The sequence below is a fragment of the Sylvia atricapilla genome, chromosome 1 (genome assembly GCF_009819655.1).
Source record: "Sylvia atricapilla isolate bSylAtr1 chromosome 1, bSylAtr1.pri, whole genome shotgun sequence".
NCBI classification, from domain to species: Eukaryota; Metazoa; Chordata; class Aves; order Passeriformes; family Sylviidae; genus Sylvia; species Sylvia atricapilla.
The window spans coordinates 97,567,561-97,582,956 of NC_089140.1; the positions used below are offsets into that span (position 1 = coordinate 97,567,561).

The window sequence follows — 15,396 nt, forward strand, 5'->3', positions numbered from 1 at the left end:
TTTATAGCATTAATCTTTCTCTGCCTGCCTGAGAATTTTCATAGTGAAACATTTGCTTCAATGTAGATGTGCACAGATGTTATTCCAATGAATTTGACACCCTAAGAATCTGGCATTGTGCTGTTCTGACCAACTGCTGAGAACCTTCTCGAGATCCCACCACTGCACACAACATCATCCCGGATGCTTTTAAACCACTTCCACTGAAGATTGTTTGATTAAAGTGCTAGTAAAGTACAAACAGTCCCATTTGCTTCATATGCAGCATCTGAGATACTCACAAATGGATTTAAAATTACCCCTGTATGCAGCTGACATTTTTAAGGGGTAGTTTAGCATCTACTTAAGCTGGCCTAAAACTGTGCTGCCCCACTGAGTCTGCAGTACCAATTCTGCAGCAAAGAGACTGCCCACTGCTCAGACACAAAGGGGCTGGCAGGAGCACACAGCTGGGACAGAGGAGGAGTGCAGCACCACAGCTTTTGGCAGTTGCTCCATCCTCCTTCTCTCTGCTGACAGTGACACCGGGCACTTTTCAGCCTCTTCAGTCACAGAGTGATGGAGATCTGCACTAACAAGAGTCTTTGCAATACAGAAAAACTTGTCACTGCCTTTTATACCCTGTCTGAGCAATGTAACAAACATGTTAATTTTCAGTTTGAATAAAACCAGGATGTTCTTGCCTGCTTTTTTTGTGTTTTGTGGCTGTTGTTTTTAGCAAATTATCATTCCTAAAGGAAAAAAAAAATCTTAAATAAAATAGCGATATATTACAAAAATAAAGAGTGTCACCACATGCTCTTTTCTCTGTAGTCTACTCTCCAGTTCCCCAGAAATCATTTGATCCCCAAATGACAGAGGCTTTGATATCAATGATTTATATACTTTATCTTTCACTCCCTTTATTTGTCAAATCTTCATCAGTAACATCAGATTTCTCCCTCTAAAATTAGTTGTCTCACAATGTGGAGTTTGCATTTGTTCCTGTCAGGTGACATTACACAAAGAGGAAATGGACCTGGATGTTGCAAAAAAAAGTGTCATAGTCAAGCAATAGACACAATTTCTAGGAACATTCCTTTCTCTGAGAATGTGGTATACACTTTGTTTCAATACCTGTTTATTGTAAAATATGTGAGCTATTCTTGGGTGGCAGAGGGTCTTCTTCTTTCCTCTAATACAATTCATTTATATGTGCAAGTTTCTAAGTATGATTACACTATTGAAAGGTACCGTGACTTCACAGGATGCCCTTAGTTTGAAACAAAAAGATCTTGTTTGCTAAACAGATAAGAGATTAGGTCTTTTGAGAGTTGAGACAGTGTGGTTATCATCCTCAAAGGGGAAAGTCCATTTCACCCATGTCTTCTTTGTGTAAGGTGGGTTCTTCTGAAAATAGACTAATGCTTTAAAGTGGATCCTCGTCACCACTCCATTATTTTCCAATATTTTTTCATTTGTCTGTCATAAAAGAAGGAACTGTGCGTGCGTGTTTCAAGAATTCACAGTGAATTGGGTCTTCAAGTAGATTTAGATTGAGAAGTCTGTATTTCCATCTATAGTAAGGTTGAGCAATGAAATAAGTGCCAAGCCCTGCCAATATGGAAAGACTTCAAGTAGACAAGAACTCTCACCCAAACTTGTGATGCCTCTGAAATAAAACCTCTACTTTAAACTTAGGAATTTATGTACTTGTGCTGCTAGAGGAGTTAAATAGAAGTTTCAAGAGTTCACTACCACTGGAACCTAATTGTCTCCATCCAGATCCTTCCTAAATGGCTGGCAATTTTTGTGAATGTTGATTAATGTCTCATATTTGAAAGCAGCACCACATTCACATATGAACTTCTGAATTATTATTCTATTTGACACTGGCGAGTATTTTGTTGCAGTCCAGTTGACTGTTCTACTCTTCACTTCCATCTGTTAGCACTTGGCCTGTACTCAAGGAAAATAACTATTAGCATTTTCAAGATCATTCAGGTGGCTGAATACAAATGAATACCAAGATCTTGGTATCAGTGCAGAATGCTATCCCTGAAGCAGAACACCAGAGTGTATCAGCAACAATGACCCATGGTTACTTACACTAAGAAATTGATGTGACAGTGAGGTCACTTTCCCATGGCTCAAAACTTCTCTGTTACAGTATCTTTCTCTTGCTGATAAGCCTTGCTTTTCAGCTATTCCTAGTTATGAAGAATATTTGAAAATGTAATAATATCATGCAATTTGTTGCCAGATGGTCAGTGTCTCTACAAATGAAAATGTAAATGGTAACTTTTAATAGTTACTTTCACAATTAACAGTTGTTCTGAGAATGATCCTGATTTTAGTGACCACTCTTTAAACAGCATTATGCAATCAGGTAAAGTGGAATGCCAATATCATTCAGACTCATTTTGAGAAAAAAAGTTGGTTACAAACCAGAGCCATTATTTCTAATTACCTTAATTCAGCCCCTCTGAATTTTGCTTCATTTGTTTAGCCTTGATACCAGTTGTAGCCAAATTTTTTGCTTTGTTCTTGAGTTGTAGTACAGTTACTATGTGTCTCTGCTGACTATTGAAAACTACCAATAGAAAAGAAAAAAAGAACACTAGTTTTACCACCATTAGTTTTTGTTTTGGTCTGAGCTTGGTTTTTGTTGTTTTTTCTGGTTTTTTTTTTTTTTTTTTTTGGGGGGGGGGTTGGTGGGGTTTTTTATATTTTTTTTAAGGTGTTGTTTTGGTTTTTTATAGGTTGTATTTAAAGCAAAGGAACTTGAAAATGAAAGAAACTAAGTAGTCTAAACTGTTTGAAATCATACATGGTTAAACACACTCCTGCTTTGCAATTTGCTTAGGAAAAATGAGTCTGAACTATTTCACCAGTGTATCTTTGTTAATGTGGAAAAAGCTGCCATAGAAGAAGAGAAACACCATACAAATGCCTTCATTGTCTTATAAATTAGACTTTTTTCTAAATGGTACCATTTGTGAATATATGGGGCCAGTCAGTAAATCTTTTTCATGTTTCTCCACAAATATCACACTGCAATTGAACACTGCATATGTAATGATCTCAGCACAGGTCCCAGGGAGTGAGAAGAGCTCTTGGGAGGGCTTTAGTCTTGCTTTTAACCTAACGTAAGTCCTACACGTACTCTGCTCAAGCTGAATTGCCTGACAATTTATGGGAAAAGTCATTCTCTGAGACTTTAATATGTTCCAGAATGGACCAGCCTTGGGAAAAAATGTAATGGGTACAATGAGAATAGAAGGAAAGACTTGGGAGGTTTTCATTTGTAGTGTATTCCACTCAGTTTCTACAGACTTAAAGGGGAATGTGACCTATTGTTGCTTTACATTTCCTTTTGCTCTCCTCCTGGAATAACTTCCCTGGTAGCATAAAAAGGCACAACTGCAAAAGATTCAAGGTCAGGGAATTATGTGCTGGTCTTTGTTCATTATGCAAATTTCTTCTGATGATCCAGGCAATAGTCAGTATTTTTCCCTTTTAAGCCAAGTCTATAGGGCACATCTGAGAGATTAGGGTGGTTCCAGGCACAGTTCATCACTAATGCAAATGTGCATAATTTAATAATTTAATCCTTCTAAGGTATTCTGTAGCACAAAGAAACAGAATCAGTATCCATAATGTATGGCCTTTTTATATTCATATATTCATTTCAAGATAGTAATACGTTGAGTAGCTTAAGCAATACTTAAATATGCAACTGTATTTTCTAGGTATGAGGGCAAACAAAAACAGAAGAATATAGGCATGGAAAAAGTTACGTCTTTTAAGATGATTAAAAGCCACATCCTTTGAAGTACGTATTATAAACACATTAAGTGCTAACACACCCAAAATCTCACACCCTTTTGTTTCCTGCACTCGACTACGGAAGAACAGCTTGGCCACAAACATCAGGTCACAAAACCAGGCTCTGAAATTCAGTCATCACTGACAATCCAAACTGATTCAAACCCGAGAATGGTGCTGTATCTCTTGGATTTTGTGGGCAGACCACAGCACCAGGGGGGCAAAGCAGTATTTTCTGCTGGCCCTTCAGGGCACCACTGATCGTGACCAAGATCAGGGGCAGAGGATTTTACTCCTCATGTATTTTACTTCACAAGCCTTCAGCTAAAGCTGAATGTGAACCATTTTAATGCATCGCATAAAACCAAGTGCCAGCGCAGGAACGCAGTTATAAAGAAGTGTGACGGCCACAAACAAAAGCGGATGGTGCGCATCCCCGTGGTCCCCGAGCCACGGGCACCGCTGGGTAGTTCTGCCGCTCTCACAAAGTTGTCACCCAGAGGAGCGGCGGCTCCTGCCCTGCCCTGAGGAGCTCGCCGACCGCCCCTGACGCTGCCCCGTCCGGGAGCTCCGGGGGCCGGTCGGCGGCGGGGCGGCGGCTGTCGGCCGGCCACGGGGGTGACCCCACCGCGGCACATTTTCTTCCACGAGCCCCCCCGTACGTCCTCAGCTTCCCGCGTCAGGACCCGCTGCACCGGGTCACCGCGCTCCTTCGCCTCCCTCACCGCCTCCGCCGCTGCCAGGCGCGGCCCCCGGCCCCGGCCCCGGGCCTGCCCCCGGCGCTCCCGCCGAGCCCCGCTCCGCTCCGCCGGCAGCCCAGGCGCAGGGCGGCGGTGGCACCCGCGGCCGGGAGCGGGGCCGGGCTGGGCGCCGGGAGCAGCGCACGCAGCCGCAGGGAAGCGCCGCCGGGAGCCACGGCGGGACCCGCAGAGCTCCCGCCGCCGAGCTCGGCGCGGAGGATCGGCACAGCCCCGTTCCGCCGAGGGCGGCTCTGCCAACCCCCCCGCCGCCTCCCCGCCCCTCTCCCTCCCTCCTTCCCTCCTTCCTTCCCTCCCCGCCCCTCCGGAGCGACATCCTTGTGAGTTGCCTCGCTGCCCGCGCCCGTCGCTCGGCGCTCGCCGCCGCATCTCCCTCTCCATCAACTCCCGGGAGCCGCCGGCGGAGGGCAGGGAGCAGAAGTTGCGGCCAGCCCGGGTGGAAAAGTAGCGGCAGAGCGGAAGAGGCCGGAGCCGAGCGCAGCCCGGCCCAGCCGAGCGGGGCCGGCGCGGTCGCCGCCAGCCGCAGCCCCCGCGCTCCGGCCAGAAGGACGCGGCGCCGCGGGAGCCGGCGCGGCCCCGCCGCGGTAAGCCGGGGCTGGGCTCGGGGCTGGGCTCGGGGGCGGCGGCCCCGCGCTCCTCGCCGAAACTTGTCCAAGTTGTGCGGCGCCGGCGCGGGCGGCGGCGGGCGCCCTCTGGCGGGCTGTGTGCGGGCCGGGTGTGCGCCCGCCGGGCGTCCGTCCTGCCGCCCCGAGCCCCGATCCCGCCGGGATGCCGGGAACCCGCCGGCTCCTGTCCAGCTCTAAGGCCAGCCGAAATGAGTTTCGGTGGCGTGCCTCAGCTTTATTTCATGCGTGGCGGCTGCTAGCGCAACTGGAAAATATTCCCTGAGACCTCATGTACGCGCTGGAAATGGTGAAATAGAGCGGGGTTGAGTAGCCGGGCTGAATTGCTCCTTTGCCAAGGGTAAATTTTGTGGAACTTATAAAATGCTCCTTTTATATTTTTATTTCCTTAAAAGAAAGGTGAATTAGCCCATCTTTCCTATAAACTTAGCAGCGCTTTGTTAAGCAAAGTACTTTAAATATGTGCTGACATCTACACAGCTTCAGAGAACTTTTGTTTCTGTTTCCACAGAAAGAACCTACGTGAGAAGTGAAAGGAAACCCGAAACTGCTCTTATAAGAAAGTATTGGCTTTCTGCCTTTTACACATGTTTTCCTTTTGCATCGTAATGGAAGGAGCAGGATTTTTTGAATCATCGAGGCCAAATTTGGGCATCATTAGCTGAAGAAAAGATTAAAAAAGACTTGAAAATATGTCAGTATGACTCTTAATCCAGATGCATCATTCACAAACAGAGAGGAATAGTGGTTAAATGCACTGCAGTTTCATCAAAAGGATCTAATGGAAGATCTGTGTTGATTTTTTTTTAAATTGTTTTTCTTCCATCCCTCCATGAATCCCAAAAGAGAAAGATGGAAAGATTGTGTAAGGAAAATGAGAAAAGGCAAAGACTGAAGACCATAACTTCAATTTTGGAGTCTATATTCCAGATGTTATATATTCCCTATTTTATCAAATATAACACATTGTTTTGAATAAATTATATAATTTTGTGATCAGTAGAGTATTCATCAGCTCTAAAAGTAGAATTTGGCCTAATTGAAAGCTTTTTAAAAAGCAGACATCTGACTCCAATTCCCTTTTCAGATCATGCTTTTCAAGTTACCAAGAGATAGTGCTTCAGTCTGTTACTGTGCAGTCGACCCGTGCTTTAAATGCATATCTTAGAGATTTCACTTTTTCCCTGATTTTTAGTGTTTTTGCTTGTAGTGTTGTGTTTGAGAAGAGTGTGAAGAGACAAGGCACCTGAGGTTTAACTTTTCAAGAGCTTTGTCATTTCAATGTTGTGTCTCAGATTACAAGTAGTCTGAGCCTTTGTTGTAATGCACAGTATACAATAAGTCTTTTCTCATAAAAATATGCCTTAAGATACTATTTTTTTAACAAACCGGATGAAAGTTTGATATCTGAACACTGTTTTGTGAAGAAATGTATGCCTGGGGAAGAGGAGCTGCCTAATGGATCATGGCTCTGATGTTCACGGGGCATACTCTATTTCTAGCATTAATGGTCTTTGATGTTTTCACTTCTGAAGAATCTGTAAGCAATTACTCTGATTGGGTGACTTTCATAGAAAATGTAGATCAATATGAAAAACAGCAACTCGAAGGTCTTAGTGCTGAGCAGAAGCTGAAAAGATCAGTTCTTCATCCAAGTTTGTATTTCGATGCTGAGGATGTTCAGGCACTGAGGCAGAAGGCTCGTACAAGCCATTTGCATCTCTTCAGAGCCATCAGAAGTGCAGTGATGGTGATGCTGTCCAACCCTTTATACTACCTACCTCCACCCAAGCACACTGATTTTGCGGCCAAGTGGAATGAGATTTATGGTAACAACCTGCCACCTCTAGCGTTCTACTGTTTGCTGTGCCCTGAAGATAAAGCTGCATTTGACTTTGCCCTGGAATATATGGATAGAATGGCTGGTTACAAAAACTGGTTGGTTGAGAATGCACCTGGAGATGAAGTGCCACTCGGCCACTCCCTAACAGGGTTTGCCACTGCTTTTGACTTCTTGTATAATTCACTGGAAGATGAGAGAAGGCAAAAATACCTGGAGAAGATATGGTCTGTAAGCGAGGAAATGTATGAGTACTCCAAGGTTCGTTCCTGGGGAAAACAGATTCTCCATAACCACCAAGCAACCAATATGCTTGCTTTGCTTATTGGGGCTTTAGTTGCCGGAGTGGACAAAGGATCTCAGGCGAATATTTGGAAACACACTGTTGTTGATGTGATGGAGAAAACAATGTTTCTGCTCAATCATATTGTAGATGGGTCTCTGGATGAGGGAGTAGCTTATGGGAGTTACACAGCCAAGTCAGTAACCCAGTATGTTTACCTGGCCCAACGCCACTTCGGTATCAACAACTTGGAGAATAACTGGCTCAAAATGCACTTTTGGTTTTACTATGCCACCCTGTTGCCGGGCTTCCAGAGGACTGTGGGAGTTGCAGATTCTAATTACAACTGGTTCTATGGTCCTGAGAGCCAACTGGTTTTCTTGGATAAGTTCATCATGAAGAATGGAGCTGGGAACTGGCTGGCACAGCAAATTAGAAAACATAGACCCAAGGATGGGCCAATGGTGCCATCCACTGCACAGAGGTGGAGCACGTTACATACTGAATTTATATGGTATGCTGCTGAAATCACCCCTCAGCCACCTCCCGACTATGGTACTGCTAAAATGTATGTGTTTCCTAACTGGGGAGTTGTTACTTACGGGGCTGGGTTGCCAAACAGTCAGACAAACACCTTTGTATCCTTCAAGTCTGGGAAACTCGGTGGACGTGCTGTGTATGATATTGTTCACTTTCAGCCCTATAGATGGATTGATGGGTGGAGAAGTTTCAATCCAGGGCATGAACATCCCGATCAGAACTCCTTCACTTTTGCTCCCAATGGACAGGTGTTTGTCTCTGAGGCTCTTTATGGACCTAAACTCAGCCACCTGAACAACGTCTTGGTGTTTGCTCCATCTCCCACAAGCCAGTGCAACCAGCCTTGGGAAGGACAGCTTGGTGAGTGTGCCCAGTGGCTGAAGTGGATTGGTGACGAGGTTGGAGACTCAAGTGGAGAAATTATAACAGCCTCCCAGGCTGGTGACATGATGTTTGTGAGTGGTGAGGCTGTATCTGCTTACACATCAGCAATGAAACTGAAAAGCGTGTACCGTGTTTTGCTTCTCTTAAATTCTCAGACGTTGTTAGTAGTTGACCATATCGAGAAGGAGGAGGACTCTCCTCTTAATTCAGTCAGTGCCTTTTTTCATAATCTTGACATTGATTTTAAATACATACCCTATAAGTTTAAGAACAAGTACAATGGAGCTATGATGGATGTGTGGGATGCCCACTACAAGATGTTTTGGTTTGATCATCGTGGGAGTAGTCCTGTTGCTAGGATACAGGAGGCTGAACAAGCTGCTGAATTCAAAAAGCGATGGACTCAGTTTGTAAATGTTACCTTTCCAATGAAAAACACGCTTACAAGGATTGTTTACCTTTTCTATGGCCCGTATGTCAATGTTTCTAACTGTAGACTCATGGATAATGCAAAATCTGGATTTCAGGTTTCACTCAGTGTCAACAACACTGAAAATACCATCTCTGTTGTGACTGAGTTTCAGAATTTAAAGGCAAGGTTTGATTACTTGGGATTTGGTGGTTTTGCTAAAGTAGTTCGTGAAAACAAAGTGATCAAGTTTGGTCTTGGTACTGAATCTGTGAAAAAAAATATGAAAAATAATAAGGTAGTTTTCCCATTTGGATTCAAAGTGAACATAATTGCAGGGATAATTTTGGGTGTCAGTTTGGTCATACTGGCTTTTCAGTGGCAGTTTTACATATCCTTTGGTAAAATGTTGCGTTGGATCCTGATACTGGTTGTCACACTGTGGCTTATTGAATTGGTAGATGTATGGAGCATGTGTACTCAACCCATCTGTGCAAAGTGGAGCAGTGACATGACAAGGCTAGAAAATGATAAGGGCAATAAAGCCAAACAATTAGAAGGAAACCCCGTTGTTTTGCCAGATGTTATCATTACTTCACTTCCCACTTCTGGTGCAGAAATTTTAAAACAGCTGTTTTTCAATACCAGTGACTTTTTATATGTCAGGATACCTACACCCTATCTTGAAATTCCTGAGACTGAATTTGAAATTGATTCCTTTGTAGATCCATGTGAATGGAAGGTTTCTGATGCCCAGAATGGTAATTTTCGTCTTATCCAAGGGTGGCTCCAGTCTCTAGTTCGAGACACGAAGTTGCATTTACAAAACATTCATTTATATGAAGCTAGCAGGAGTAAAATTACTCAGCATTCTGCATTAAGCAAAGACAAAAAGAAAAGGTCCAGAAAGAGAGAATCCCTGTTAGAGCAAAGAAGCAGGGCAAGAGGGAGTCAAGAAAAAGATGCTGAATATATTAGGGAACTGAGAAGACATCTTGTCTATTATCCTAATGCACGACCTGTGCTTAGTTTAAGCAGTGGGAGCTGGACATTAAAGCTTCCCTTTTTTCAGGAAATCTTAGGACCATCCATGAGAGCACTATATGTAGTGAGGGACCCACGAGCATGGGTCTATTCAATGTTGTACAAAAATAAGCCAAGCCTTTACTCCTTGAAAAATATTCCACAACGCTTGGCTGCGATGTTTAAAGGGGAGAATGGTAAAGAAAAATGTAGTTTAAATGAAGGCTATGCCTCTGAGTTTGAATCACTAAGAAAAGAAATTTCAAATTCTAATTCAAATGCTGTTTCTGTGTTGTCTTATTTATGGCTAGCAAACACAGCAGCAGCAATGAGAATAAACAGAGACTTGCTGCCAACAAATTATCAGCTGGTCAAGTTTGAAGATATTGTGACCTTTCCTCAGAAGACGGCTGAAACAATTTTTGCCTTTCTTGGTATTCCTCTTCCTCCTGCTAGCTTAAACCAAATATTATTTGCCACCTCCACCAGTCTTTTCTATCTTCCTTATGAAGGGGAAATTTCACCAAGTAGCATTCATGCCTGGAAACAAAACATGCCCCATGAAGAGATTAGACAGATTGAAGATATCTGCTGTTCACTGATGGACCACTTAGGATACCCAAAGTTTATAGATTAAATGCTGCTGGTCAGCAGAAATTTGCACTAATGATCTCTGACTCCCAATTTGTGGATAAATATTAGATAGGTTTGTTTATTCTTGTAAAATGTGTACAGTCTGCTATTTTCAGAGAGATTATTTTAAGAAAAATGTAACTGTTCCTGAAACTGTGGAAGGTGTTTGTTTGTTTGTTTTGATTTGTTTTTGTTTAAAAGATATTGTAACTACCATTCTGCGGCCTTTCAAAAAAAGCTGTGTGAACCTTTGCAGGAGTGCCAGCTGGGGCCTCTATAGCTCAGGGGTTTAGTAATAGAACAGAGCTTTTCACCTCCAGCTCACCAGTTTGACTCCAGCCCAAATGGTTAGTTCCAGAGAGTATTTACCAACTGATGATCGTATGATGGTTTATATGAAAATATGCTTGTCAAACTGGTCCTGTTCCCAGTGGTGATAACTGGCCCCCTTGGGCAGGTTTACTGATACATTCCGTCTCACTGGTCACTACAGATGTGCAAAATAAGCATAAGCTGAGATTTTGGGCTGTTCAACAGCCCCTTAGTGGGAGGAAACAGAACATTTGAGTAAATCTGGTTTCTTATTTACCGTTTGAGCGGACAGGCCCAGGACTGGAATGGATTTGGATATTAAATCTCATTCTAGGATATGGTTCCTGCATGTCAGAGATGTGGTACTTAAATTGGGGTCTGATGTTTGACAAAAGAGAAGTCTTAATTCTCCATTCCTGACAATGTGGTACCCTTTGTGATCCTAAAGTAAATTATCTGGAGAAAAAGAAATGGAATGAAGTCTAAGAAACCAGCAAGATCCCTCAAATGAGCAGTTAAATTTGTGTAGTTTTGACCTGCCTCAACATAACCTAATTTTGAAGGTTGATAACATATTGACTTGTTGAACTGTTTTAATCTATACCTCTTGTCTTAGAGGTTCTGCAAGGATTTTCTGGTTTTGAGTGGGACTCTTCCATCCTTCTTTGTTGTAACACATTTCTCTGCTGATTCTTGTGCGTAATTTCCCTGGCACCAGTGCAGCTCTGTAATGCCATTGGCAATGGCGTATTGTTGATGTTTGCATAAAATGCAATCTGAGATTTAGAAGACCTCAAGTAAATCTCTAGCCCTGTGTTGCCGTGGGATGTTTTGCTTGTCTGTATAATGAATTTCTGAAGGACAGCCTGCTAACCTCAGGTTTTCTGTCACAGAGGGGAGAGATCTGAAAATCACCTGACCCTCAGCCACCTCACACTTTGAGTGATGTTTCCCTGCAGCAAGCTATTTCCATAGCTGTCTGATTTTTATCATGATTGGTGTTTCTTTAACATTATGCTGTGATATGGTATTTGTTTAAAAACAGATAGGCCTGATAGGATAGTTGCATCTTTGTCACAGCTTATTTTCTTCTTGAATCACACTCTTTGTCTGTACATATCCATTAAGAGAAAAAGTTCCCATTTCCCAATTTAACGTGCTTAACATTCTCTGGAAATGCATGCATATTCTAAATGTCTGCAGATGTGTATATCAGATCACAAAGAGACATCTATTTCCTTTACCATCTGGCTTTTTTTACAAATGGAATTGTGTTGAAATATGCTTTATATTGGTTTGTGGGGGCTGGAAGAGCTTATTATATTGAAATATGCGTGTAATTGTTATTTATTTGGATGGTAAGTGTTGAGCAATGTCAAAAGTGCAGTGAGTTTCTTCACTGAGATTACAGATACCCTTGCTGAATTTTAATATAAAGGAGTTCTTCTTTTTTCTTCCAATCTTACCATTATGCCCCTGTCTTGCCCAGCTGTTTTGTCCCTCCCACATGTACATTGCATATCCTTGAGATATCTCATTACAACCTAGATAAAAATACCTTTCTCAGACAGTCGTTAGTATGGCAAAACAGGCCTCTACCATGATAAAGCTATTGATAATTTGTGTTCTCACTCACAGTAAATTACCTGTCATTTACTAGCAGTCACTAGTATTTTCCCCTTCAAACTTGTATTTCACCCTTGGCTAGGTGGAGTGCCATGTTAAAGGAAATATTAAACAAGTTAATATACATTGACATTTTAGCGAAACTTTTGCTTCCAAGTATCATTCTCACAAACTGACTTCTCTTTGGAGCCATTTTTGATTGTATGTTAAAAGGAAGTATTGATGTCTGTACAGTTTGTACTTGACAGAATAAATTTCAGCATTTACTTTCTATTGCCAAGATTTACAGTCTAGAATCAGAACAAATAAAAAAGCTTTTCTCTGTCAGATGTTTTAGGGTAGCGGAAAGGTAAGATTTTGTGGGTATACAGAGTTATTCTTAAAATTCTCTGCTATTACTAGAATTCAGAAAAAGAATGGTCACTAAATACACACAAACATTAACCCCACTTTTCTCCATATAGTGATGTTTAAGACTGTCAATCAACTTTGAGAATTGTTTGAATTTTTTGAAAAGCATGTCTGTTTCTGTACACTGTATTGAGAAGTGTTCTGACACTTCGATTTACAGTTTCGTAAGTACACTCATGAAAGCTAGTCTCAGCACTTTATCTTCTTAACTTTTCTTCGTTTTTCCTCCTCTGTTAAATGTTGATAATTATTTATCCTATATTATGGTTTTGACTGTCCAATTATGACACAGTTAAGATTCTGATGTATTTTTAAAAAAGGCAGACTTTATTTAAATACGTATCTCTAAATCATATTTGGAAGCATAAGAAAAATAAATACCAAGGAAAACATTTCAGTTATTTTCTTTTTAAGTAAGTGACATTGGCCTTGGGGAGATGCACATAGGTCTTGGCATTCAGAGTTCTATCAAATAGGATAAATCTGTAGTCTCTGAGCACATCTAAAGGCCTCGCTTGCTCCCAGTAGGCTTTTCCCAAGAGCAACATCTGTGGACATGATCCTCAGTATCATGGTCAGATTGGTTCCTTCAACATTTTTGCACACAGCTGGCATGCAGTCCTCATCAGATTTATGTTTGAACAGTTAATTTGGCAGATCCAGAGTTTAATTTCTGTACAAGATCCTCAGTTATGTAAAATATATGGCACAGCTCATTTGACAGTGTAATACTATTCTATTAATGCTAGAATGCAATTCAAACAAAAATTGCTTTTCAAGATATTGTAAAGTTACTGTTAACTGATTTGTAAAGCCTCAGTCGTGGATCAAAATTATTTTTTAAACTGAAAATTGTCTCATTCGCTGTTGAAGCATAATGGTATAACTGGTAGCAAACTCCTGTCCATCCTACAGTCAGTTACTAGTATTACTGGAACAAAATACTGCATTTACTGAAAACATTTGAAGTGCACAGTTCAAGATAAAGGATGAAAACATGTTATCAATATTTCTGTAAGTTACAGAAATTATCCCTTTTGCAAGTGGCCCATATGTTGGGTTCCATATGTGAGAACATTTTGTAATTAGAAGCTGTGATACTTGTTTATGTGACTTACTAATTTATCAAAATTATCTCTTTTTATTTACATATAAATTTTCTTCAAGAGGGTAAGTACTGGATCTTAACAATTCTGTGGTCAGGGCAACATAAGCTTTCATTCCTTCTTCTGTACTCCTTTTTAGATTTTGTTCAGGCTAAAAGCTGATTTGCTTAACTCTCATGATGAATGGGCTCTTTTCCAAATGAAGAGTCTGTCTGGAGACTTACAGTCTCAAATACCATATCTCAATGTGGAATATGGACTATGATTTATGGATCAAATCTGTAAATTGTGAGCTGTTCAGAATTGGACCATAAGTGGCATGATGCCTTGGTGGCCTTAGTGAATATTGTGCCATTGATTTAAACAGGAACAAAATACTGTCATCTACTGTCGTAACATTATAATTAGCTAGTTAGCCTGAATATTCCAAAGCAGAGGAAATGACAGGAAATAAATACCTTAAGTGATCATAAAAGATTATTCTTCTTGATATTTGGTGACAAAAGGAAATGTATTTTAATAATTTAAAAAATATAAATTGCTCTGTAACTCTAATTAAAACTACCTGTAGGCTATCTGATAAACTTATAAGCCCATAAAAAGAGGTATAGAAACAGATACTCAGAATAATCTACAAAGCACAATTTTCTAATGTTGATTTTTTTTGGTGAGGAGATATTTGTTGGTATGTGAACAACACTGTTCTCAGAAGGGATTGTGAATGGATAATCTCATGCTGTCTCAGAAAATACAGAAAGAGCTGTCTCATGTTGCTGAAATGATGCTGTTTTAAATTAAACTATACATCTTGCGAGCAGGCAATGTGCTGAGAGTTACATGTGATGGAGGAGAACAAAGACAGTCTGATCTCATTCACACAGAATAATTTCTGAAAGCTTCTTCATTTGTGGTGGTATAAATTCAGCACTTTGTTTACTGCCTTTACTGAGAAAGGTATTGTTGAGTTTAAGTTTTAAGAACACGACCTGAATAAATCTATGTCACATTAGGTAATTTAACTTTCACACCTAAATAAAGAGTCTTGTCACTCTAGAATCAATGGAAAATGGGTGTTGCCCTCAAAGGTAAATCAGGCATTGCTGCTATCTTTTTAAATACTCAAAAGCCAGGAATGGTGAAACCCTTAATTTAGATACCCACTGACAGGCCTCAGATGAAGTAGGATGAATTTGGATTTAAATGTGTATGATCTTACATTTAAGTAGATATCTGTGTCTGAGCAATTCCAGTGTATGCACTGTCCAAACAAAATTTTCTGAAACATCCTGCATAAAATAAAACTGTTGTTAGTAAAACAATACGTTTGTGTTATCCTCTTTTTTCTTTCATATTATTTCACCATTTCAGAGATCACAAAACTTTTGTGATGCAGTCAAGTGTATATATGTAAAATTTTAAAATCTTGCTTTTCTTGTTTGTTTTCAGTATAGAAACCATTGTTGTCTTTCAGAGAGTATTGGTAGCAAGACTTGATCCTGTCTGCCCTTGAAAGCGCAGTAAGTACATTTGGTATTAAGTGAAAGACCACAAAATAGCTATATTCCTAGAACAGAAAAGGAGATTTCTCACCCAGGTTTTTGAGAACTGGACAGCTGGTGAAATCCATAAATTTGAAGTCTC

General features: G+C 41.0%; 1 protein-coding gene across 1 annotated transcript; it reads left to right on the forward strand.

Moving 5' to 3' along the window:
• The first annotated feature begins 5,705 nt into the window (after nucleotides 1-5,705).
• On the forward strand, nucleotides 5,706-13,471 carry DSEL (dermatan sulfate epimerase like). Its single transcript, XM_066328468.1, has one exon. It carries the CDS (start codon nucleotides 6,654-6,656, stop codon nucleotides 10,302-10,304), a length of 3,651 nt encoding a protein of 1,216 aa, XP_066184565.1. The 5' UTR covers nucleotides 5,706-6,653; the 3' UTR covers nucleotides 10,305-13,471.
• The last annotated feature ends 1,925 nt before the right edge of the window (nucleotides 13,472-15,396 follow it).

Bases quoted from the DNA above. Each gene is read 5' to 3' on its own strand.
- DSEL (XM_066328468.1), top strand. From the start codon at position 6,654: ATGGCTCTGATGTTCACGGGGCATACTCTATTTCTAGCATTAATGGTC.